This window comes from Pan troglodytes, chromosome 1 (genome assembly GCF_028858775.2).
Source record: "Pan troglodytes isolate AG18354 chromosome 1, NHGRI_mPanTro3-v2.0_pri, whole genome shotgun sequence".
Taxonomy (NCBI): domain Eukaryota; kingdom Metazoa; phylum Chordata; class Mammalia; order Primates; family Hominidae; genus Pan; species Pan troglodytes.
Genome location: NC_072398.2, coordinates 22,585,643 through 22,612,976, shown reverse-complemented (window position 1 = coordinate 22,612,976; position 27,334 = coordinate 22,585,643). Strand labels below are relative to the sequence as shown.

Genomic DNA, 27,334 nt, shown 5'->3' with positions numbered 1-27,334 from the left:
TATTCATGTGAAGAATTTTACAAAATAACCAATAACCAAATAACATTTGGTTATTAAATATGATAAATGTGGCCTATGGAAAATAAAACGACACAAAATGAAAACTGGCTGCCATGCAAACTTAGGAGAGGGCAAAGGAGCCACAGTGACCCCAGACTTGCTTTCCCTAAAGGGGGAGGAAAATCAAATCCCCTGCAGATGGCTGCAGACCTCAAATAGAGTGCTGCCACTGAGGGCAGAGGCCGAGCCCCTGGAGCAGGCTGATTAGTCTAGTCTAGTGGTTAGGAACATGGTCTCTGGAGCCAGGCTGAGTGTGAATTCTGGCTCTGTTCTTCATAGCTGTGACTTCAGGCAAGCTTATCTGTGCCCCATTGGTTTCCTCATCTGTGAAATGAATTTGGGACACTGTGTAGATTAAAATGTAAAGTGTCTAGCACTAAACACTACCTAAGTGTTCATTATTATTATCATTATCAGTCCTGGCCAGAGAGAAAAAGGGAGAATTATCTATTCCAAAAGGAGCCAGGACTGGGATAAGGCTTTGGTGAGTTTTTTACGTGGTCTTGACAACAGTGTTCATGATAGGCTTATTCTAGGCTGCTCTCTGCTCTCAGGAAGGTGGTTTCCTGTGTGAAGAGAAGGCCTCCCAGGAAGTGACAATAGAGGTATCAATACTCCCAGCAAGAGAACCACAGGCCCAGAGTGGATGTCAGAAAGAGGGGGAGGGGCATCTCAGGGAGCATGCCTCTGCGGAGGGCTACTGATGAGGAAGAGACCACATGGTTGCCTAGAAGGCAGGCCTGCGGGGAAGCACTGACGCCAGCACTCATGCTAGGGGAGTCCTGGGGTCAACTTCTGCAGAGATTGGCGCTCATATCCCAAAGAACTGGGTGCCTCTCTAAGATAGAGCTCCCTGCCTCCCAGTATCTCTTCCTGCAGGTGTTTTGTTCCAATGGCTGACAGCGTCTATTCAGAATTCTTGAAAATGTCACTTTGTTTCCATTTGTAAAAAGGAATTAAAATGTACCAAAATTCCAAAGAAAATTGCCCCTTTTCAAATGTGGCTCCCTGTCTCCCCTCTTCGCTTTTCTGCTTTTGATCTCATTTAAAATCTCTGACCTAAAAGTGAACTCTGATATTCCATGCTCCTGGAGTTTTGGGAGGACCCTGACTTCAGAAGCAGAACTCTTTGAGTTCTTCTGGTTCCAGCTCTGCAGCTAATTTGGAAACCCCAAGAAAGTTGTGTCACTTCTGTCTCAGTCCAGAAAGTGGAAAGATTAACCACATAAACTCAAAAATACTATCTGGCTCTGAAATTCTGTGTTCTTGGGATAGTCTCAAAAAAGCTGAGTTGTGGGGACTAACCTAAGTCGATATTCTACCTCCCTTTTGAACTGATGTTGAAAGGAGAAAGACGATAAAAGGTTTTCCTCATCAGTCATTCAAGACTATACTTAAAATTACATTTTGCAGAAATAAAAGCAGTACTTTTAATGTTAGGAAAAAGTCTAAAAGGGTGACTACGGGTGATTTTCATTTCTTTATAGTTTTCTGTATTTACCCAATGATCTGCAATGGACATGTCACAGTTTAAAACTCAACTTAAAGGTTATTGCTCTAAATTCGATTTTGCTGGGGAGAAGGTTAGGAGTCTGGCTTCTGAAAGCGTCCTTTTCACCAGTGAAACTGCCCTCACTCCCAACCCTGCAGCAAACCCGGGAAGAGTTAAAGCGCAGGCCAGGCGGAGAGGGCAGGGAGAAAAGGGAACTGCAAAAAGCCTCAACACCCAGTAGATTTCCTACTGCTGCTGACACTTTGGCCCAGCGTCTGCGCCTCCGACCAGCTTACGGAACCAACCACACCTCGATCCTAACACATCACCTGTGAGAGCAGGGTCAACTCTCCAGCGGCCTCAGATGGCCTCAAACTAAGCTTGGGGCGGGGTTTTCAACCCTGAAAGCCCAGAACTGAGCCTCCAGGCAGCGCAGCGCCCGCGACCACGTGAGCACGGACCCACCTCCCCAGCCTTTCCATGACGTGACTGCTGGGGCGGGGAGGGGGCGGGGAGGGGGCGGGGCACACCCAGCTGCCCCAATCAGCGCGACCCCAAAAGAGCAAGCGAGTTCCTGAAATTCCTTGAGGTTTGAAAGACAGCTTAGAGATCCTAAGTCCCTTTTGGCAGAGAGGGGGGAGGTAGGGAAGCCTGAGGGCATCCCAGAACCAGCAGGAGGTATAGAAATGTGTCAGCTCTTTCCCCAAGAGAGTCAATGCTGAATGTGTTAGGTAGGGTCCTTTTCCGGGACCAGCTGGTGAACCGATGTGAAGAGTCGGCTCTAATGATTACTTGTATTAAGTTATCCACGATTCTTATGAAAAAGGAAAGCAAATATCCCACAGTACAAGAAGGAAAGAAAAGGGGGCCCCAGGCTTTTCAGCAAGGGCATTTGGAAAGAGATGGATATTGATGATAGGGACTTTTCTGAGACCAGGCTCAGCCCAGTTGGGATGCAACTCAGGAAAGTCAGATCGAGGGAACTAAACCAAGGTACTGTTGGCCAAGAGACATTTTAAACGCGTTTTCTCACCAGGATTCATGAAGCCCTTTTGCCTTGAAGCTCATAGGGCACAGGAGAGCTACCCTGTCCCTGGGACAAACGGGAAAATGTTCAGCCCCATCCTGGGTGAATGCAAGACCTCTGCCACCCCCAACACACACACCCTGTGACTACCCTAAGTGGATGTGTTCTTTCACGTTGCTAAGAAAAAGTCCGCAGCTATGAAGTGGTCAGCCTCTGAGGTCCAGTCATTGCCCTGACAAGACTTTGAGATGCATGCTCTCTGAAACTCCCCTCCCCTCACCTGGCAAAAATTATTCATGCCATCCTTGATAGCCTTTCAGCTGAGCGCCTTGGTCAGAAAATTAACCACCTGCCTCTTCTCACCATGTCAAACCCAGTGGTCTGGTGAGAAGACCTAACGTGGGGTGCTTCTCAGTCCACAGACAGTGTTGCTGGTTCCCAGAGGCCAGATTGTTCCTTTCTTCCTATCCTGTGAATAACACTCCCACCTAGAACCAGTTCTTTTGCTCTTAAGGGGTTATACTTCATTTCCCTTTGATTTAGCCAGAAAGTTTACCATTGCAGACACCTCCATCTGTAAAATTGGGCAGAGAAGGCAGGGAAAGCAATTAATATGTGTTGAGTGTGTTCTCTGAGCCTACCATTATGCAAGACAGCTTGTGTGTCCATTCTCTAAGTTGGTCTTCACAACCACCCTGGCAAGGGCACAGAGTTGGTAAGTGCAGAAAATTTGATAAATCCAGAGCCCAGATCCAACCCAGGCCTTCCCTATGCCAGGCTGCTTTCCTGCAATCGCCTGGGGCATACAGAAAAATACCTACATTGAGGTAAAAGGTTTGATTTAAAAATTAAATATAAACATTTTCTTTTAAAGCCCAATTTGCATATTTTTGCATTGTGCAGATTTGGATCTGTGCTTCATCCTCTCCCACCTGCAACAACATTTAAATGCCTCAGCCTGGGCACTAAAAAAGGGAGCAAATGCAGGTCTACTAGCTGGCCATGTTTTTGGCAACCCTGCAAAACAAAATTTCCAACTCTCCAGATGATACCCCTGCCTCCTCCAAAACAAATGCCTGTACTCCAGCATCTGTCACTCAGGAGTCCAAGCTGGGAGTTCAGACGCTGCTTATAAGCTCATAGGCTGAATGAGGGCATTACATAAAAAGGCTCAGAGCTATGTGGAAGCAGTGTAGAAGCAATGTCAGCAGTCCACCTAAAGGCCTGGCTGAAGAATTTCTCAGCCTCCTAAAGGATCCCCAGGCAGCTGCCACCATCTCATCTCCAGTAGTCAAAGGACCACCACTAGCTGAAGGCTGGGAGGGCAATGCAGTGGTCCTTGACCTTGGCTGCACATCAGTTATCACCTGGGAGTTTTACAACCATTGTTGCCTGGGTCCCCCCCGCCCCGAGATTCTGGCTTAGTTGGTGTGGAGTGTAGTCTAGCACAGGGATTTATTTGTTAAGCTCACACATGTTTCCAAAGTGCAGTCTTGGCAAGAACCACTAGACATCATTGGTCAAAGTGGCCCAAAAGAGCTAGGAAAATATAAATAACATTCAGCAGGTCATTCAGGGTTCTTGAGAACAGAGAATGACCGAAGGGACTTCTGTGTACTGGCAGTGAAAGGCAAGGTAGCAACATAGAGCAAACGGTTTGGAGCAAAGCAAGCAGAAATTTGAGTCCTAGCTCCAGCATTTTGCCCACCATGTGACCTGGGTAAAGCCACTCATTCATTCTGAGCCTTAGTTTCCTCACCTGTAAAATGAGGCTGCTTCCCTTGCTGGGCTGTGCTAGGAATTAGCTGCACTAGGGCATTGCCTGGCACATACAAGGTCTTCCATAAGTGACACTTATGATTGTTAATAAACAAATTGCACCTGGGATTGACTGGTGTTTGGTATGAAGAGAGGCTGTGGGCTGACAGTACCCTTCAGAGGGGACCCCTTTAGTGAATGAGATTCAGACTTCCTTGGGGAGGAGCTGTGGAAGATAAAAGAAGCTGAAAGTGGTATAGGAGACAGGCAGGGCAGCCACTCCAGCATCTGGGGCACCTCCAGCCTTTGTTCTCCATCTCTAGTCCCTTTTTCTCTGCAAGTTGAGCCTCAGGAGGAGGTGTATATTTACAGGGAGAGTCCAGCTGTATTTGGCCACGTTCTACCTACCAAAGTGGGTAGCAATCAGACTGGATTGTGTCACCCTGGATTGTGTCATCCCAAGCAGCTCTGCCCAAGACAGGTCTGTCTGCCCATAGACTCACACCTGCCTTTTCCCTCCTACTTTACACCATGATGCTCTGAGGGAAGCCAGGCCCTAGAGGGGCAGCCAGCACTGCAACCTGTCACTGTGCTGTCCACGCTTGCATAAACCTGGGTGGAAGACACAGACCCTGGGAATGTGTGACAACTGTCCCAAGGCAGAGAGGGCTGGGGAATCCCAACTCTGCAACACCTCCCCCTTCGTGCTTTGAGCAGCCCAGCATAAAGGAACCCACTGCCTACATGATTCTTTCTCCTTTTCCTTTTCTCTCCTTTCTCCCCTAACACCTGTAGCATTGATGGAGCTCTTTCTCATCCATTATTTCTTATGATGTTGAAAACAGCCCTGTGAGGCAGCTGACTGCAGGAACTAAGATGACCTGGATTCACCGGTAAGAAAACAGAGGCTCAGGCAGATGCCATGACTTGCTTCCAGTCACAGGACTCATCAGAAACAGGATTTGAACCCATGTATATGTACCAAGAACCCATTCTTCTCCACCATGCTATGCCCCATGACCCCCTACCCATGTCAAAGGCCCTCCTGCTTGCTGTGTAGTATAAGACATCTGTGAAGTGGAGACGGTGGCGGGGGAAGGGGAGTGTAGACATGCAACTAATCTAAGCTCTAGCTGAACTCAGAGTCCCCCCGACTTCATGCTCCATTCTAAAACTGAGTTTGAGCAACACATCATTCCCTCTTTTCTATGCCTCTCTCCTTTCTTCATCTGAGAAAATGGCAAAGCCAGCTACCCAAGGACAGGCTGGAGGAGGACTCAAAATCAACCACCAAACATCTTACAACATCTGTGCCTCAGAACACAGCTTTCATCTTACCAAACTTCACTTTAAAGAAATGAAGGTACCACAAGCTACCTTCATTACAAAGAGATTTTGTTCAATTGCTGGGCCAAAGTGGGAAATATTAAATTCCAGTCAAAGAAGGCATGGATATCCTGCTAATTCCCTGAGGCATGTTCCATACTGACAAACCATCTGACTTTCTGAGTGTCAGGGAAATTTCCAATCCAAAGAGTAAATGAACTTCCATAAGTAGAAAAATAGCCTCTTCACAGCACCCGATTCTCTCCCACCAAGAATTCTCTCTCACCTTTCGCATGCAGTACTGACGTTGGGGCCATTAGGAACAAAACGAAGGGGAAGGAAATGGCACCAGTCCAGGTGTTACCAGAAGGATATGTGAAAGCAAGTGTAGAATCACCCCCAAGAAACTCAAAGTAGGAGAAGCACTTGCTCATCTGTTACCAGATACTCACTCTCCAGCTGGCCAGCCTAGTGCATGCTTCCAGAAGGAGACCAGCACCAGCCAGGGAGCAGAGCAGTCAACCTGTGCACCCCACCATCCTCCCTCGAAAGCCTGCATGGAAGGCCTGCATTTGGATTCACAGAGCAGCTATTCTTTCAATGAGCATAGCAGAGCAGGATAGAGCAACACTTTTTTTTTCTTTAACCAGGGAAGGGGACCCACAGAGGCAGTACATACAAACCTGAAATCAGACTTGTTCTAGAACTGGGGTCTCTTAAAAGCCCTTCTTCTCAGGCACAGGGTCCTTTCCACAATAGAGAACACTGGTGAACCAGCCCTGGGAAAGGTCAGCTACCGAAATGCAGATGAATGCATGCAAAGATCTCAGGCCTTGTGCTTTTCAAATGATATCCTCATATGTTCTTTCATTTGCTCTGCATGGAGACTCCAGAAGGTTAAGCAGTCACTCATATATAACTTACAGGTAACAAAACCCAAGTACAGAGGGCCCCAAAGACGCGCCTAGAGGCACACAGGTGGGACCAGAGTCCAGATCTGCCAAGGCCACTGAGCTGCTCTGCCCATCATGGAGGGCCCCTGCCTGCCTCCAGCGCTCCACCGTTCACACCCCTGGGTCAACATTCCCAGGGTGGCAGATGCTGAACCCACAATCAGCCGACTCACAGGTCCTACATGGGGAGAGTGGAATGGGGTTAGGAAAAACCATTGCTTTCCTTTTCCCTTTGAATGCCTGAGTAGACATTGAAGCCAAGGTGGGGAATGAAGGAGTTGGCCTCTGCCCCAAGAGGGAAACAGCCCTTCAATGGGAACAACACAGTAAGAGATTCATCCAAGAGTCCCTGTCTTCAGAGCTACCTCCCTACACCTCCATCTGCGGACGCCCCTTTCAAAACTCAACCTGTCCTCTTGCCATCCACAGGATGTTTTAATTTCCTTAGAATGTGGCACTTCAAAATTCAGCTCGTGCTGAGTTCAGTGTTCAGCACCCTGGCTCCACGCATGCCCGCTCTGCCCCACCCCTGCCCCTAAGTCCTGGCGACATTGACCCACTCACCATTTCCCGGTCCCGCCACATTCTCTCGGGTTTCCTGGCCATTGCTCACGTGGACCTTCAACTTGGAATCATCTTTCCCTCCCTGTCCAGCCACTGAAGTCCAACTCAACAGTAAAGATGTTATTGACTGTCCCCTCTCCCACAGAGCCTCCACAGATGAGCTCTGGGCCTCCCAGCAGGCCCCAGGGGAGTAGCTGTTCCTCCCTGTCTGCACCCACACGGCATGGCCCTGCCCTCACAGGCCTCCCTGCAGCCTCTACCCAACGACTCTGTGATCTGATTGCATGTCTCTGTGACCAGTGACACCTCCACGTCCTCAAGGGCAGGCACCAGGGCTTGCTGGGCTGGAATGTTCAGCATGTAACAGGTGTTTAGTTCATTGTTTATAAAATGGACACATGAGTTAACTAATTAAAAGCTCCACAACATTGTACAAGGAAAAAAAATTCCACTTTCTCATCCATGAAGCTCTGGAGCTGGGGAAATGAAGCGGCTGGCTGCTGGGTGCCGCGGTGAGCTGTGGGGCAGCACGAGGAAGGTTCTGAGCCAATGAATGTGATGCAAGACAAGAAACTGAGGATGGGGGAGGAAAGGAGAAAGAGTGAGGGAGAAGAGGAGGGGGATGATGAAGATTCCAACCTGAGACATTATTGCAGAAAGCAACCCCAGGTTAACAAGGCAAGTTGCTAACGGAAAGGGAATGGCAGATAAAGCCCCCCCCGCCGCCCTAAAAGGTTTACCAGGGCACTTCAGCAGAACCCAAGGGAAAGCCATGTGGGCCAGCAGGCTTCCGAACCAGTTCTGTCTGCTCTAATGAGGCCATGGGGGTGGGTGGGCAGGGGGCAAATCACAGAAGCATCTGCTCTTGAATCAACAGTGAGGCTCTGGCTGGCTGAAGAATGTCTCCAACTCCCTAGTCACCCAGTGGGCCTAATTTCATTCCTGGACATGTCTAGTATAGATTGAAAGGGAAGCCATAGTCAGTTTCAAAAGGAAGTGGAAAAATTCCCTGGGGTTCACTGAGATACCATTATTAGATTGGGGTCCCCAGGAGCATTTCTTGTTAAGTGTCAAGTCCAGAGTTTGACCTTTGGGGAAATGGGGGAAATTCAAAAGGATCAAAGCCCCCAAACTCCCTTTAGCTCAGTGGGAAAAACCCAAAGCTCCTGCCCTGCCTCTGTGCATCCTCTGGGGCCCTGAACCTGCGTCAGCGTGCGGTGTAATGTGCCCTCCATCCCAGCACAGACATAACACAATGTAAAACTCATTAAAGACCAGAGGACTCCGTACCTATCTGGCACTAAAAGGAGATCTCCTGCCACATGTCTCCCATCTGGATTCTTTCATGAAAGATCATGTGTAGCTGTGCACAATGTCGAAAAAGGACATCCCAAAGGGTTTAGGTGTGTGTCCGTTTTTCCTAAGGCTTGTCCTGGGGTGCCAAGTGTGCACATGCCACTGTGCCCTGGGGGCCAAATATGGCTGACTTATCTGGCAATGGGAGGGGACAGAGCAGAACTGGAGGTAGAGAAAAACGTGCAGGGAGAGTGAGTTATTGCCAAGAGGATTTGACTGTGCTGTGACAACAGAAGTCCCCTGGGTCTTCAAGCCTCAGGCTGGGATGCTATAATCTGGAACCTCCAGGGAGTAACATCACCAGGTGCTGGCAGGGACTAACGTCCTGCCTCACTGATGTGGCACAAGTCATTTGCTGCCTTGGGTCTCTAGTACTGTATATTTGTAGTCAGTGAGCAAAAAGGAATATTTAAAAAAGGAATCTTTCTATAGCGTCATTTACACTTGGGCCAAAATAAGATCAGAGTGGAACAAAATAAACTCTGGTCAAGAAGAGAAGGCAGAAATAGTGCAGAATGCTGCCAAATATTTCCACCATGAGATATAGAACCGTAAGTTATTCATAAGAGAGCTCTTCAGAGTCATGAGTCTATGGCTTCCATCCTCGGATGAAAACAAAAATCTAACCCACTGTCCACAGTGAAACAACCAAAAGTGGGCCTTAAAGGGGAACACTAGGGTTTGGAGTCTTCTGTGCCATCTGCCCTGCCACATCACACCCTGATCCCTTGTTTCCAGCCTCCAGCTCAGAGGCCAACATAGGAACAGCCTCTACCCTCTGTCCCTGGAACAGCTTTTTCCACTGAGACCAAGGGTGCTGCCCGCTGTAAAGGAACATGAATGAGCTCAGAAACCACATCTGCTTTTGCACTTGTCAACTTGAGGCTGGCAAAACTGAGGGGTTCCATGAAACTGCAGCCCCAGCAGTTCCAGCACTGTAGGGAGCACTTACCTAGAGACACAGTGCCCTCCTGCCCTCCTGTGGCCTTGCTTGGCACAGAGGGGCCACACAGATACCAACTGTGGGAAGGATCTCTAGCTGGGCAGCATCGCCATTGCTCCTCATTGTCAAGGGGCCTTTTGTGTGTGGCTCTCTACTCAAGACCATAGGGATGGAGGTAAAAAGATTAAAAAGATACTGCTTCCGAGTTTCCTCAAGGAGCTCACCAACTTCCCCAGGTGTCTGGGGAGGAGGAAAGAGCAGCTCCTACAACCTCAAGAGTCTTTGCCAGGACCAGCCAAGGGAGTGTCTGTAACAACTATTTTTAAAAAGAAACCAGGAGAAAGCTCCCAATTGCCCTACGTTTTCCTTAGGATAAATACACCCAAAGTAGAAGCCATACCAAGTCTCAGGCCCAAGCCTCTGGCAAGAATAAACAAATGGGCTTAGCACTTCTGATAGGGTTCACACTTCTGATAGGGTTCAGCAATGATTAAGCCCCTATGAAATGGCAAATAGTGACATTATCATACAAGAGATCCCTGCAGCCCTGGAGGGTTCCAGAAAAGAGCATAGCCTTTTAAACTGCAGCTGCCTATATATGGCAGGTACCATGCTGGCACTGGAAATGCAAAGACGAATTAGACAACATCCCTCGGGGAGCTGTTTTGCAGAGCTGTTCCGGGAAACTCAGAATGTAACCACCCCCACTCCTGACCGCCCCCCATCAGGATTGTCTCGTGTGTTCAGGGTCCCACAGAACCCAAGCCAAGAGTCACCCCCACTCTGTATCTTTGGCATTAGATAGTAATGAGGGCCAAGAGGAGAGGACAGAAAAGGAGGTCCTCCATCTGCAAAGCAACTCTTGACAGCAGCAGCCCAGCTGCTCGGGGCCACTGCCCAAAATGCTAATGAAGCCAGTCACAATTAGCAGGCTACTCAGGGGCTGCCCAGACCACAGAGCTGCTGCCACAGTCAGCTGTGCCAGAGCAGCCTGCTGGGTCCCAGGCAGAGCTTTTATGCTAGCACTTTCTCCTTCCCCTTTCACCTGGCATTTGGAATCCCACCAACAATCTTTGTACCCTTCTCTCTGCCTGACCCACAAAACCACCCAAGGACGCTGGTAGGACTCTCATTGATAAAGTCAAAGACAGATGGGTAGGGATAGGGATGGGAATTGGGAGAAGGGTCCAGAAAAAATGATTTGGACTCTTTTTGCTCCCATTACCAACCACTCCATTTTCCCCCCCAACAAACAAGTGCTTCCCCACTTTACTGACATCTGGATTCCACTGGCTAGTTCCACTAGCTTGGGAGCAAGTTTGCTCCGACCTCTTTAGAGTATTCAGCAGATGGTGATCAACACAGCCCTCTCCAAGGAGAGACATTTAGCTTTATGAAAATTCCTAAAGAAAGCCACTGGGATATGTTTTCGTGCCAAGACATCTGACAACTGGCCTATTTTTAAGGTTCCAACCAATAATCTCTCAAAAGCACTCTACCCACAGACAAAGGGGCAATGATGAAAAAAGTAATGAGGCCAGTATTATGTTTTTGTTTTTCAAACAAGCCAGAATTTACCCATCCAAATAAATAATATTCTCTTCAAAGCCTACCCCCTTAGAAAGCTCTGTGCTGATTCCACTGGGGCTGTGTTTTCTCACAACATTTTTGGAAAGTCCTATTGTGGAGCAGCCTTTGTTTCCCAGAGAGTGTCCAGGATAAAGTTAATAAGCATCCAACCAGCAGCCGCTGCTGCGGGCCAGGTACTGTGGTAGGCCCAGGGAAGGGGAATCCTATAGGTAAATACAACAAGGTGTCTCCCTGGCAAGATGCTCACTATCCGGGTGGAGAAAGGAGGACAAGGTTTTTGTGGGGTTTTTTCCTTTGTCGGAAGGTTTTATTTGTGTGTGTGTGTGTGTGTGTGTGTGTGTGCATGCATATGTGTTTGTGTACTTTTAAGTTCAGAGGTACATGTACAGGTCACATAGGTAAACTTTTGTCATGGGGGTTTGTTTTACAGATTATTTCATCACCCATGTATTAAGCCTAGTACCCATTAGTTATTTCTCCTGATCCTCTCTCTCCTCCTACCCTCTACCCTTCAAAAGGCCCCAGTATCTGTTGTTCCCCTCTATGTGTCTATGTGTTCTCATCATTTAGCTCCCACTTATAATAACATGCTGTATTTGGTTTTCGGTTCCTGTGTTGGTTTGCTGAGGAGAATGGCCTCCAGCTCCAACCATGTTCCTGCAAAGGACATGATCTCATTCCTTTCTATGGCTGTGTAGTGTTCAATGGTGTATATGTACCACATTTTCTTTATCCAGTCTACCACTGATGGGCATTTGGGTTGATTCCATGTCTTTGCCATTATGGAACAGTGCTGCAATGAACATAAACATGCATGTGTCTTTATAATAAAATGATTTATATTCTTTTGGGTATATACCCAGTAGTGAGATTGCTGGATTGAATGGTATTTCTGTCTTTAGGTCTTTGAGGAATCGCCACAGTCTTCCATAGTGGTTGAACTAATTTACACTCCCACCAACAGTGTATAAGCGTTTCTTTAAGGAAGAGAAGGTGTTTTGAATACATACCATCAGCCAGGCACCGGGCAACAGCTTTTGACATGTTACATTTAATATGGATCCCAAAATCCTCTTAGATGTAGACAACCAGGCTCAGAAAAGTTAAAGTGACCTAGCCAAAGTCACACAACAAAGAAATCCTGAGACTGGTCCTGATCTGGGGCTGTCAGGCTCCCAAACTGGTCCTCTCATCCCCACAGCAGCCTGCAGTAAACACACTCTCCAGGACAGGAGGCTGAGGCAGGATAACTCACTCCTCCTACGTCAAGCACTCACCTCCTGTTTACCCTTTCATCAAGAGGCTCTGACAAGCCAGTGGGCAGGGAGAGTTTCTTCAGATATAAAACAGGACTTTTCATAACCCTAGTATTTACGTCAACTGAGAAGGACAGACACTCAGACACAGTCGCACACACTTCACTCACACACAGGACCGTCAATTCAACGTGTCCACCTACCTCACAAGCAGGCAGGGAAATCAGGCCTGCATCTCAACACGTCAAAACTAGTTTCCTGCGATAGCCAAAAGGTGGAAGCAAGCCAAGTGCCATCAGCAGATGACTGGATAAACAAAATGTGATATAGACACACAATGGATTATCATTCAGCCTTAAAAGGGAAGGAAATTCTGACACATGCTACAACAGGGATGACCCTTGAACACATTATGCTCCGTGAAATAAGCCAGACACAAAAGGACAAATGTTGTATGACTCCACTTATCCCAAGTACCGAAAATAGGCAAATTCACAAAGACAGAAAAGTAGATTAATGGTTGTAGGGGCCTAGGAGAGAGGGGAGAGGGATTATTTAATGGGTAGAGTTTCAGTTTGAGAAAATGAAAAAGTTCTAGAGATGGATGGTGGTGATGGCTGCGTGACAGTGTGAATGGATGTAATGCCACTAAACTGTGCACTTAAAACGGTTAAAATGGTGAATTTTATGTTATGTACGCTTTGCCACATTTAAAAAAAAAAAAACCTCTTTTCTTTCTCTTTGGAAATATGGATGTATAATCTCTTCCTCAAACAAACTCTGGGCACATGCATATGACCAGTGTCTTCTATTCTCTTCCCAGCCTCAGCTCATGAGGCTTCAGATGACAGAGGCAGGAGCCGTGCTGGGGTGGGGCCTGGCTGGGGGGGCTCTGCACGCACAGTAAGCAAGCATTCTAAAATCGGCCCCAGAAAATCCCCCAAATACAGCACAGAACGCCTTAGACGGGCCTGAGTCAACAGCAGGAAGGGGAGGGCCCAGAATGAGCAGCCGCATCCCCTCCCCTGAAATTTGCAAAACAGTATTTTGGCTAGTGCATTTGGCCCAATATAGAGCAGAGCAAAACATTTTTATGGAGGAACAATGAAAAGAGACTGCTAGTCCTAAGACTGAGGTCTTTAGGAAAACTTCATTCTCTGACCCATTTCAACTTTCCCTAATAAATAACAATGCTGTAATGCCAAGCAGTCTATCATGCCACCTTAGCAGCTGTGCTCTGCTCCCAAATGTTCTGTTTATGTCTCCCCATCATGTCATTGTGATGGATTCAATTTTAAACTACCCCAAGCTAATAGCAAATCCCCCAGAGCTCTGGAAGCAGCTCTGTGTTGCGTGGGCCCTAATCATGAAGGTGGATTCAGTGGTCACCCAGGGCCCACCTGGAGTCTGTAGCACTCTTTTTCCTCTGGGCTCCCAGGTACCTGCTGAACCCCAAATGGGTGCCTACAAAGGTCCAGTGAAGAAAAGTTAAGAGCCCCAGAAAAAACAAAGATAAAACGCCTGGGAGGGAATCAGTATTTATCAAGGGCCTACTACATGCAAGGTGCCATGTATTTATTTTTCCTGGAGCCTTCGAAACCCTGTAACTTTCAAGTTTTATACATGAGGAAATGGAAGAAATTCAGCAATATGTCCAAGGAGCAGAGCTAGGATTCAACTCTAAGTCATCTGACTCCAAAGCTTACACTCTTTCCATTACACTAGGCTGCCTCTCAAAATCATGTGGGTTTTTTTTTCCCCCCTGGTTCTTGTTTTTTATAATCTTGCTTGCCTGGCTTCTAAACTTCTCCAGCTTTTCCATAGGCCCTAGCCCAACCCAACTTTCCATTTGGGTAAAAGGAAGATCATCCCAGCTGCTATGTCCCAAGTCACATGAAATGGCGGGAAGACATTTCATAAACACAAGTTCAAAAGCCCCTTTAAATAGATAGGAAAGTGGAAATTATTTTTAAGGGGGTAAGCTTCTAAAGAAAGCATTCCCATTCTGCAGCCCTGGACTTCTTAACATAAACCACCAGGTCCAATTCTCACCCTACACTGCCACAGAACAGCTGACTCTAAACTTGGGCTCCAAAGCCTCTGTCTTCCTCCAGAGAGCCTGGCAGTCTGTGTAATAAGTGTGCTGGCTATTTCTGAGCTGGCCACTAAAAGGGAAAGCCACCCCCAAATCACCACTCAGTTTAGTCCCAAGAATGAGAGCTGAAGGTAGCATGTCACGCAGGGGATTTATTCTTCAAATGTAGAATCGTTAGTGCTCAAAATATAAATACTCAGGTTTGAAGAACATACCAACTTCTTTAAAAAAAGAAAAGGGTAAAAAACTCCCCCATGCAACTGTGAATATACTCTCATTTCTCCTCCTCCTCCTTTCCTGACAAGAGCCAACAATCAGCAGACAACAAAATCTCAACATCTGGCTCCTAAGTCCACAGCTTTCAGCTTTTTCCTGGGCCTGGGAACTTTTGCCTCAAACAAATCCCTGATGAGCTGCTTCAAGTGTGATGGTAATAAGGTTCGGCTGCTCAGGGAGCAAGGCAGGCATGTGAGCCGTGGCTTGGGTGCTTCTGTCCTCCAGGGTGGTCCAGAAGCCCTTGAAGGTAGCACATTACAAGAGCCACTTCTGGTCAACTTCGGTGAGCAGACAGCACCCAGCTCTGCTTTCTCAGGAGCAGGACTGCAGTTTCTGTTGGGAATAGTGACAGCCAAAAGCTCAGAAGCAGAACACACAAGACACTGAGCTGAGATCTCTTCTGGCTTCTGGAAGCAGTCAGACCCTCCACCATGCCCTTCCTTTCCCTAGCTGGTCTAAACTGCTGTCGAGCGATGATGGGCAGCTCTTTGCACACAGATATTAGGAAAACCCCTGCCTAAGAGTCACTGCTTTAGAATTTAATTTCTAGACTTTAGAACCACTTCCTACTGGGTCCGTAGAGATCACTGCCTGTCCCCCTACTGACATGTTTTATTGTAAGCAATCTAATTTATGGTGTGCTCAGTATATTCTTCATATACCCAGACACATACAATTGAAAACAAAAGTTTCACACAACAGTACTTACCATTGCTTTGTGCAATGAATGCTGTTATTTTCTATTCTACTCTATCATATTCTATTTTATTAAAATCTATTGGTTGTAACCATCTAAATTGATCCCCATTTGAAGATCACAATCTGTAGTTTTAAAACTGCTGTGGTCATAGGAGCCAGTCCCACGTTTTTGAATTAAAGGCCTGTGCTGACACCATGGGTCAGAGGGAAGGTGATTTGTACCTTATTCCCCTTTCCTGGATAACTCAAGTTTACTCAAAAAGCTCCACATCAACACTTTTAAAAGAGAATTCAAATGATCCATGCCGCCCTACCCACAATGGGTTCTCACAGCACACCTTGTCTTCAAGGATAGCTCTGAAAGAACTCAACTCTGCATTCACAGAACCATTGCTAATAACCTTTAAGAGGTGTCAGAGGACTAAAGATGGGTAACTATTTGCCTAACATTTTGCCAAATTGGATTCTGGAAGCTTCAGACTGGCAAACATAGGGCTGGATTACCGAACAAGTGATTTGTGAGCATTTACAGGGAAAGATAGAAATCACTAAAAATATACATGTGTTCATTAAGAAAAAGTTTCAACAAACCAATCTCATTACTTCTTTTGATGCAGGATACAAAATCAGGAAGAATGCCATAAAGAATGTGTTCAGATTTCACCAAGGTGCATGAAAAGACAGAAAAAGAAAAATCTGTGTCAAAGTATGGTTGAACGGTTTTGAAGCTGTTAGAACAACTATACCCCTAGAGGCTACTGATAACAGACCCTTAAGAACATTGGAAATTGCTTTTATTAGGACCCTAGAAGGTTCTTTTCTGAGTCTGATCCTAGTCAACCTTTCTATCTATGACTTCTTTAATTAGTGACAGCAACATTACCAATTGGTATGGCGTGTCCTCAATAACAACTGATCAACTGATGAACTGGGCACCCACAGAGCACTTTGCAGCTTTATCAGGTACTTTTACACATCTTATCTCATTTGAGCCTCCAAGTCAAGGAGCTAGGTATTATTATATTCATTTCATAGTAAAGAAACTCAGGCTTAGCCATCAGTGTTTCTCAACCTCAGCAATATGAACATTTTGAACTGGGTAATTCTCTGCTGTCCTGTGCACTGGAGGATGTCGGCAGCATCCTGGCCTCTACCCACTATGTGCCAGGAGCAGCACCACCCTTACAGTTGTGACAACCAAAAATGTCTCCAGACATTGCCAAACATCCCCTAATGGCCAAAATCACTCCTGTTGAAAACCACTGGGTAAATCAAACTTTGATCTGGCTTGATCAAGGTCCACAGTTAAAAAGTTAACCAGGGCAGTATTTGAATTTAGGTCTCCTCATTCTTCCAACTCTTTCAAAAAGCTGGACGGTATTGGGCACCGTGGCTCACGCCTGTAATCCCAGCACTCTGGGAAGCCAAGGTGGGTGGATCACCTGGGGTCAGGAGTTTGAGACCAGCCTGGGCAACACGGTGAAACCCCATCTCCACCAAAAATACAAAAATTAGCCGGGTGTGGTGATGCACGCCTGTAGTCTCAGCTACTCAGAAGGCTGAGGCAAGAGAATTGCTTGAACCCGGGAGGCGGAGGTTGTAGTGAGCTGAGATTGTGCCACTGCACTCCAGCCTGGGAGACAGAGGGAGACTCTGTCTCAATAAATAAGTAAATAAATAAATAAATAAATAAATAAATAAAAGCTGGGAGGGATAATGAACAGGATAAATTACAAAAATCAAGAGTCAAAATTATCTTGATTGACATTCTAGACCAAAACCAATAATAAAAGACTGAAGGTCCATATTTTGGTTTTAAATAAATCAATTGTGCAAAGTGAGACTGGCACTCATGGCATTTTATGGCAGTTAATGTATGGAAGGTTGGCGAAGGGGGTCGGTTAACCTTCAGCCCAGAGAGTGGCAGTCCTGCATGACTCCATAGATGCCAACATAATCTTGGCTGCACTGACAGGGCAAGCAGTCCAGGCATCTCTCACACTCCCACCCAGGCCAGCTGCCCGAGCATTGACCCCGCCATCCTCTCTCTCTTCACACACCTGCCGCAGACCTGACACTACCTGTGGGGCCTCCCCCTCCCCTACAGAACGTGGCTCTGCTCCATCCTCACTCTGTCCTCTGGCAGCCGCAGCAAGAGTCGGTGTGCAGCAGAATTGGAAGACAGATGGCAAGAGGGAAGAGAGGAAGGACAGGAGGGAGAGGACACGGGGGAGAAGACAAGAAGGGAAGTGGAGAAATTATGGCAGGGCCCACAATGTCACTGTGAGCCCCCCAAACCCAGGGGGCAAGACAGTAAGATGAGGGAAGAGAGGGAAGGGGGGAGGAGGGGGAGGAAACGGATGCAAGGCCAGCAAAGGGAAGAGGATAAGAAAAAGGCAGAGCAGAGGGAAAAGACTAATTACTCCCAGCCCTCCAATATTCACTTACATGCTGCTTCTTCTTCCATTCAGTTCCTTCCTGCTACTTGCCCGGGGCACCCAGCTTGGCCCATTACCCACCCATTAATGCCCCTACCTGGGAATCTCTGGAATTCACTATGCTGGATTAAAACCCTGGCTCTACTAGTCACTAGCTGGGTGAATTTAGACCAATTACTTAATCTCACTAAGCCTTAGTTTCCACATCTGTGAAATGGGGATAATAATATCCATCTCATAGTTTTGGTATGGGATTAAGTGAGACTTAATTTGAAATATATACACACATATATATACACATATATAGATCTACGTGTGTGTGTGTGTGTATGTATCTCTCTCTCAACACAGATGCTTGGCCCATAAAAGGTGCTCCCTGGTAGCTAGTTTTAGTTATAATGTACATCCCTGGCACGTAGATAGCGACTTATTTTACTATCTTGGACACTGGCTTCCACTTCTGACAAGGCCAAAACTTAGAGACGAAATGGCACATGCCCGGCCCCTGTATTTTCTACTGTTTCCTGAGAACATAATTTCTAGTTGGAGTATTAATTACTAGTTTGGAGCATTACTAGCTGCTGCTATTTCTCAGGGTCCCCTTGGAGACCAAGCAACCGCTAAGATGGCTGGCTTTCTCCATAGAACTCACAGCTAGCACTAGCAATGAGGAAATACGCACACACGCACACACACACACACAGTCTTTACATCTGGTTAGGGCTCCGAGTATTTCCTAAGTGTCTCATCACACTTACTAAGGCCTGAGAATCTCAGAGCTGAGACACTGCAGAGGTGATGTAGCCCAAGCCGTCCCCTGAGGCCTGAGTGTCCTCTGCAGCACCCGACTAGGGGCAGGGGGGTTAGCACAACCTGTCCCCATTCCCAGGAAAAAACCCAGCACACAGATCACACTCAATGATGTCAGCTTCCTACAGGAAGGACAGGTACAGCATCACTAATTAAAAAGAGGTCACAACCACGAAGTTCATTCATCCAGGCCTCTTGGGAACAAATCATATCAACAACCACCAAACAAACGGATTCATGTTAATTTGGAGGTATTCTTATCTGAGAGCAATAGAATATAGTTCACCAAAGCAGAAACCTGGGCAAGCGTCAACTAAATGTTGGTGGGTCCAGGAAGAAATCCACTGATTCAGGCTAGGTGCCTGTCACAACTTGGTTAACCTTTCTGAACCTGTTTCCTTGTCTGAAAGATGAAAGTAGCAATAGTTGCTGTGAGGCGTGATTAAGGCATGATGCATTCAGAGGCATAGTACAGTGTCTGGCAAAGATTCAAGAAACTTTAGACTCTTTCCCCTTTCTGCACCAATAAGCAAATCTGAAAAGATCACGAATACACAGTGCTGCAAAATGAGAAACAGAATTTCCCCCTTTAGACAAGAGAGCACTGTGATGCAGACACAGCCCCGGCATCAGCAAGGAAGGCCCTGGTTCCCCTTCTCATCATCCCTGGAGAGATGGGTGTCAGAGGTCAGGTGAGGGAATCTCTTTGTGCGTGATTCTCCAACTCTGCAAACAATAGCTGGCCATTTCTTCTGAGGAATAAGCTGAAATCAAACATACCTGATAGGCGAACTGGGCTTGATGCAGTCCCAAGCACTCTGCTGAGCACTGAAGCCACTTTTCCTCACCACAACTATGGGAGCTAGAGAAGGGAGGCGATTAGTGGTGAAGACACTGGGGACCTGCCCCAGGTGGCATTAGTGAAATAGACAATTCTCTAGGGTCCTCTGCACCAACCCAGAACTCTCCACATAAGAGCTGCCCTAGGAACACCACAGTTCTGTGGCCTGCCCTGGCAGATGTGCCCTCACATCTGGGTGATAAGGGGTCCCCAAGAGGAGCCAAACCCCCTGGGGGCAGCCCGGTCACAGCCACAACTGGCTGCCCACAGGCTGGGAGCCACTCAACTCAGAGGCAGAGTCCTATGCACTGCACTCTCCAGACAGATGGAAGGACACTCCCCCCGGGGCAGAACAGCACTGTAGACTGAAGGACAGCTTTGAATCTGTCTGCCCAACCGGTTCAAATCTTGTTTTCTGTCCCCTAAATGTCACCAGTGTAACTGTCAAGGGGCCAAGGGGAATCACCCAAATTGGACAGCACCTTCAGGGCAGAAGCTCTGTTTGATTTATCTTTTGTTTCCACAGCACCTAGCCTACTGCCTGGCATAGAGTGGATATTCAGGAAATTTCTGTTCATGTGAAAGATGAGAAAGGTCACAGACTCCTTAAGATCCCTAAAGCAGCTACGACAGCTCATTTCTGGACTGAGCAGAGCTGACCTTAGAGGCCAGAAGGGCAGGGCTAGGGATGCTGACTGCTAGGGGGATGAGAAACCTCTCTTAAATCAGAGTATGGAGGCACTGGGCCAATTAGAGGAGGACCAATCTTTCAGAATCGTAAGACTGGAAAGTGTGTGCCTTCACGTTTCATTTTGCCTCTCCCCAGACTAAACCAACTAAACCATCTCTGGAAAAGACAGAGGCCAAGGTGACAGGAATTGTTCATTTATATATGAATGAGGCGTTGCTAAGTCATCAGAGGCTGGAGAAAAATGGAAGACTCTTTTTCCCAGGTTGCCAACCTCAAAGTTAGGTAACTATTGGCAGAGGTCAGACTAGGAAGAGGACAGGCATGATCTGCAGGAGGTTATGGAAAGCAGCATCCCAGATGGAGCAGCCCTCCCTGCTCCAGGCCACTGGGCTAGAGCTCAGCTCTGGACTGGCTTCTCATCCTGTCCTGCTGACTGCATAGTCACAGATCTGCTGATAGTCTCCAGACAAGACTAGCTCTGCTACCCTGGTCATATCTCAAGCTGGTACCCTCTCCAACCTGTTGCACCTATTTGCTTAAAATTAAGAGGGCTGAGCTGGGCAGTGCAAGAAAGAACTAGAAAGCCAGTCTCACCTGGAAACTCTACCAACTGCTATGAAGGACACAGGGAAGAGGTGGCAGGCAGGAACAATGCCTTAAGTTTTCCCCAGGTTCCTTGAACTCTCCATGGCCCTCTGGCCTCCCCTCACCCCCACTACCTCTCATAAGGAAGCAGCCCTGGCTTTCTAGTATGCTGATAATAAGGTCCTATTCAGGCCAACTGAGAAAAGTCTCATCTAGAAGGAAAGTACTCAGTGCGCTATCTGTTCTGTAGGAAGGCTGAAGGCAATGCCTCCTGGTCACAGCAGCAATGCTATAGAGAAAGGAAAGGTGCAAGAGCAGGACAGAGACTGCTCTGGCTGTGTACCTGGAGGATGATCTCTGAGGATCTCTGCACCGCCAAGCACCCTCCGGGTTGCTGACGACACGGTCAGATTCCCCAGTGCGTAAGCCTATACTACAGCAGTGTAGACTACAGCAGTTAAGAGCCCGACAGTGCAGCCAGGCAGGTCTGGGCTCTGAAGAACTGTGTTCACATACTAGAATTTTCTTGGACAACTGAGAAGTCATTTAACACCTCTGGGGTCTCAGTTTCCTCATCTGCAAAATAGATATATTAATAGCACTTACCTCACAGGGTCATTAGGAGGAGTAAATAAGCCAAAATATTCAAACCACTTAGAACAATGCCTGGAGCATATTAAGCATTCAATGAACGTTAGTCAGTATCATCTTTACTGTCAGCTTTTTGAGAATAGCCCTTTCTGGGATATTCTTCATAGCACCCAGTACAGCAGAGCTTCATTAATTAAAAAAGAAAGAAAGAAAGAAAGACAAACACTAAGCTATTCTATTAGTCAGGGTTCTCTAGAAGGACAGAACCAATAGGATAGATAAATATATAAAGGGGAGTTTATTAAGTATTAACTCACATGATCACAGGTCCCACAATAGGCTGTCTGCAAGCTGAGGAGCAAGGAGAGCTGGTCCAAGTCCCAAAACTGAAGAACTTTAGAGTCTGATGTTCAAGGGCAGGAAGGATCCAGCAAGGGAGAAAGATGTAGGCTGGGAGGCTTGGCCAGTCTAGTCTTTTCACGTTTTTCTGCCTGCTTTATTTTCTATCTGCACTTGCAGCTAATTAGATGGTGCCCACCCAGATTAAGGGTGGGTCTGCCTTTCCCAGTGCACTGACTCAAATGCTAATCTCCTTTGGTAACACCCTCATAGACACACCCAGCATCAATACTTTGCAACTGGCCAGACACGGTGGCTTATGCCTGTAATCCCAGGACTTTGGTAGGCCCAGGCAGGCGGATCACAAGGTCAGGAGATCGAGACCATCCTGGCCAACATGGTGAAACCCCGTCTCTACTAAAACACAAAAAATTAGCCAGGCATGGTGGCATACGCTTGTAGTCCCACCTACTCGGGAGGCTGAGACAGGGGAATCACTTGAATCCGGGAGGCGGAGATTGCAGTGAGCCCAGATCATGCCACGGCACTCCAGCCTGGCAACGGAGCAAGACTCCGTCAAAAAAAAAAAAAAACAAAAAAACCCAGAACTTTGCAACCTTAAATCCAATCAAGTTGACACTCAGTATTAACCATCATCACAGCTATTAATACGATTTAATATATATGCGAGGCGCTTTACACACATTGCTGAGTTCCCACATAAACCCAATGCCAAAAGTGTTTTCACAGAAAATACCTTGCCTAGAATGATATTAGTGATTGGCCAGGCTAGGATTGAAACTCAGGCTCTGACTCCAGAGCCTGCTTCTTCTTCCCAAAGGTTACACTGCCTGCAGAACACCACCTTCTGAGCCCCTCTACCTTTATCAGAATGAGAAGGGAGTGGGGGCCCAAACAAAATTCAAGCAAGAGAGGAAGAGAACACAAAAAGAGATGCTGGGAAGCTCAGAAGAAATTCACCACCTTGTCAAGGCCTGTGTCTTTTTCTGGATCTGGGTTTGTCATCATTTGCAGCTTTTGCCTTGACTCTGGATGTTAGATTACGTAGAGCACTACATGGAGCACACGGTGCCTTCAATGAGAAACCAGCAAGCAGTCAGTCTGAAACTGTTTCTATAGACGTGGACAAGACTTCTCACAATGTCCCAGCTACCCAATGACACTGATTCTAATGCTAACACACCTCCAGGCACTTCAAATGCTTTTGGCACTCTGACCAGAAGCTAGCCACGCAGGGTCTGTGTGAGCTGCAGCAAGGCTGTCTGCTATATAAGCTCAGAACTCCTGCTTTTGGAAGAAGTATCATTTCAACAGAACAGAAAGTGACACCCCAACAGTAGAATTCCTACAAATTCTAACTGTGCTAACATCTTCCTAACAACAGTCCTACTTAAAAACTTCACTTTGGCCGGGCGCGGTGGCTCACGCCTGTAATCCCAGCACTTTGGGAGGCTGAGGCGGGCGGATCACGAGGTCAGGAGATCGAGACCATCATGGCTGACACGGTGAAACCCCGTCTCTACTAAAAATACAAAAAATTAGCCAGGCGTGGTGGTGGGCGCCTGTAATCCCAGCTACTCGGGAGGCTGAGGCAGGAGAATGGCATGAACCCAGGAGGTGGAGCTTGCAGTGAGCCGGGATAGCGCCACTGCAGTCCAGTTTGGGCGAAAGAGTGAGACTCCGTCTCAAAAAAAAAAAAAAAAAAACAACTTCACTTTACCCATTTTCTCCAAGGACTTAATCTCTTAAGCTCCACAGAGCCATGGAGACGCACACAGCAAACTGTCAGCACACAGGGAGTAGGAGGGGTGGGACAGTCTTCCCAAATTCTGCTGCTGGCTGCGCCTGAAATGAGTACACACACTTCAGGGGCGCTCACTAACCCACCCAGTTGTGACTGCAGATGTCATGATGACTGAATCCTTCTGACTCCTTGTCAGCATCAGCACTCCCTAATTCTGCAGAATAACTGGTACCAAATAGCCATTTCCTGCTCATTCATGGCTCCCTTAACAGAAAACTCCCTCCTCCTTCCTCCCCTAAGTCCCATGCACACACAGAGAGGGAATCAGAAAAGGCAGGAAATGCTTGCCTAAGACCAGAGAAAATGCCAGGGAAGAGAGAGACAAGAAAATTCCACCAGGTCTATGTTGAGCAGGGAAATGATTCCCCCAAGAGAAAAGTTCAACTTGGCCCGGCACGGTGGCTCACGCCTGGAATCCCAGCACTTTGGGAGGCCGAGGTAGGTGGATCACTTGAGGTCTAGAGTTCAAGACCAGCCTGGCCAACATGGCAAAACCCCGTCTCTACTAAAAAATACAAAAATTAGCCGGGTGTGGTGGTGGGCGCCTATAATCCCAGCTACTCGGGAGACTGAGGCAGGGAGAATTGCTTGAACCAGGGAGGCGGAAGTTGCAGTGAGCGGACATCACGCCACTACACTCCAGCCTGGGCGACACAGTGAGACTCCCTCTCGAAAAAAAAAAAAAGGGAAAGTTCAACTTGATGGCTACCCCTATTTCATCATGGTGAGGTACAGAAAAAGGATTCCCTTCTGCAGCGCTGCCTATCCTCTTCTGATGACCTCACTGTGGCTATCTGGTTACAAAGGCAGGCAACAACTGGCACTAGGCCTAGAGAGAGATGGCCAAAGTTGACTACGCTTGCACAGTAAGGGACTAGATTTAATCCAATCATTCGGCTCCAAGAAATGCACGAAATACAACTACTGGTATTCTCTTTATTCGGCAGATGGTAATGAAGACCCATTGGGAGGGTGCCTTCCCATTTTGTCAGTCTAGGACCTGAGTGGAGTCCCAACCGGGAAGCCTGGGGCAGTGTGCTAAACCAGTAGCCAACAGATACTGCATTCCAATAGTGGCTTCTTGGTCCCCTGGCATTTTTTGTGCTTACCTTTAACTAACTGTTCCTTGCCTAAGCTCCTTCCAACCTCAAGGAACATAGAGAATTTCATTCCTTTCTAATTAAATATTTTTCCTCCAATAGATAATCCACACTGACCCTATCGAGGGAAAATCTGAGCTGGTGTAACTGCAGGAGGTGGTTTATTTTCATAACAGTAAAATATCTAAACCAAATATGCTCTGTGTTTCAGCAGCTTAAACACTGAGGTCTGACAAGAACCCGAGATTCCACTTCGCCTGCCAAGGGCTAAGTGTGTATGCTGAAGCGAAAGAAAGTGATTATGAGGAAAAATGGGGAATGTCTGAGTGGGTGAAGGAAAAAAAAAGTGCAAGATATTACTAGAAAAACCTGACTGCACACACAATCCTATCCCCTACGCAGGAGAAAGACCGAGTGCTAGCACCCGGGGTGTGAAAGCCTGCACCAAGGGACCCAGGAACCAGGCCTGCCTCCATTTCTCACTCGATTTGTTTACAATGAACGGACGGCGCCGGAGTCCCTGCGCCCTCAGCTCAGGCCCGGTTCCCACCGCCCGACGCTCGCTGGCCGAGGCGGGGGCGCGGAGCGGGGATTTCGGGCAGGGCGGTGGAGCAGGGCCTGCTCTACAGGGGGCTTTTCCTCGCCGCGGTTTCTTCCCCTGTCGCTGCCCGGTCCCCACCTCCTCTCTCCTCCCGCGCGCGCTCTGCCCGCCGCCCACGCGCGGAAGCCCGCGGCCGGGGAGGGGGCGCCGTCTCCCGGCATGCTCGGCGGCGGTGCCGGTCACGTGACGGGGAGGCGGCCGCCCCTGTCGCCTTCGCCAGCGCCAGCGGGCCCGCAGCAGAGGCAGTAGCGGGGCTTGAAATGCTGACCTGCACGCCTGGCTTGCGCTCCCCCAGGCGGGAAAGACAAGGGGGCTGCTGTTGCTGCTTACGAACAGAATCTCAGCGCTGCTGGCCGCCAGCTCCCGGCTTGGGAGAAAGGATGTGTTTCAGTCTGGGTTTCCTCATTTGTAAAATGGGTATACTTTTTGTAGGGTTGAACTGTAGGTCAGCAGGCTCCCAAATCCTGTCTTTCCTTGTCCCCCTCACCCCCAAGAGTAACAACTTTTAATTAATTTTGTTCAAGAGCTAATTACAAAAAAAAATCTTCATTTCTTTGGATGACACTGTGCCCAACTCCACGGTCAGCTTGCAGAGCGTAGCGATTCTGCCCGAAACCCATCCGCCCAAGGCTTTTATTTTCCTAGATCTCAAACAGTGGGAGGGTCGGACTCTAAATACTATTTGTTTAGACCCCTGAAAATTTTTGATAATTCAATCTTAAGCCGAATTCCGTTTACCTTTACAGTATGAAAAAAGAGTGACTACGAAACTAATAAAGAATATAAACATTAATAGTACAAGCACTTCAGAAAAATGTTTAGCATGCCGTAAAATACCAATTACAAAGCATTGTTAACTCTCAATAATTAGATCTCCGATGTAATTATACATGACCAATAAAGTAATAACACTACTTATCTTTAAAAACATTAATATAACCAAGACTACCCACAATGCAACAGGTATCATACCTGGTCAACACGAGAATTCCCTGTAAAAAAGCTTCTCGTGTGTGCTAATGAAGATGTGTGAGAATGGAGAACTCAGCTAGTTTATTTCCTGGGCATTTATGAAAAACTGAATTGAGCGGGCAGCAATGAAAATTGTCATTCTGGAGAATGCAATATTTTTCCGCTTTGGGGAAATGAGCAAAAACGTGACAAAAGCACTGGAGATAAAAGTGACACTGGGAAAGACGGTTTACAGTGGCTTGAAACAAAGCAGTGCATCATTCTGCCAACTTTACAGCCAAGCTTTTTTCAGAGATCATTGGTTACTTAAACAGTAAGTAATGGACGTTCAACAATGCTGTGCCCAGTCTAAAACTAAGAGGCTTTTGTCTCTACCGATGACATGAGAAAACCTGTGACTACACACAGCCTCGACTTCATTTGAAATCTTGAGCTGGAATGACTTTTCTTAAAGTCAGAGGCTCCTTTGCACAGTGGAACAAACTCCTCATAAAATTTAGAACTTGAAAGAAGTACTGGCAAAAGCTTGTACTTTTTAAAAGAATCACAGCATTGCTCTTGCTTGGCCAAATGTATTAAATGTTCAGAGATGAATTCCAGAATAGGTAGGAGATAAGAACAGCATCAGTAACTGGGATAAAACCAGAAGGGCCTAAGAAAAGTTATAGGTCAGTTACTCAAAGGCTCCCCACATTCAGGCCACTCTCCCACAGAGCAAAATCATCCTAACATTATGTAAAACATTTAGGTGCTAATTCCTTTATTCCTCATCTCACATTTTTCCATAAACATTCTGATGGCCAGAGGAAGAGAGGAGAGTCCAGAAACATAAAACTTGATGTCGGTCAGGCACAGTGGCTCACACCTGTAATCCCAGCACTTTGGGAGGCCAAGGCAGGCAGGTCACCTGAGGTCGGGAGTTCGAGACCAGCCTGACCAACATGGAGAAACCTCATCTCTGCTAAAAATACAAAATGAGCCGGGCGTGGTGACGCGTGCCTGTAAACCCAGCTACTCGGGAGGCTGAAGCAGGAGAATCACTTGAACCTGGGAGGCAGAGGTTGCGGTGAGCCAACATCGCGCCATTGCATTCCAGCCTGGGCAACAAGAGCAAAACGCCATCTCAAAAAAAAAAAAAAAAAAAAA

General features: G+C 47.3%; 1 protein-coding gene across 4 annotated transcripts in view; it reads right to left on the bottom strand.

The window, feature by feature from the left end:
• Positions 1–27,334, bottom strand: part of ITPKB (inositol-trisphosphate 3-kinase B) — a 108,246-nt gene that overhangs the window by 47,132 nt on the left and 33,780 nt on the right. Inside the window, exon 2 of one of the 4 annotated variants that reach the window (XM_063791393.1) lies at positions 26,936–27,310. The exons of the other annotated variants lie outside the window; for them this stretch is intronic. Coding sequence (XP_063647463.1) covers positions 27,200–27,310 — 111 coding nt within the window. The 3' untranslated portion in view covers positions 26,936–27,199. Of the gene's footprint in view, positions 1–26,935; positions 27,311–27,334 lie in introns of those variants that run through there. 4 annotated transcript variants of the gene reach the window in all.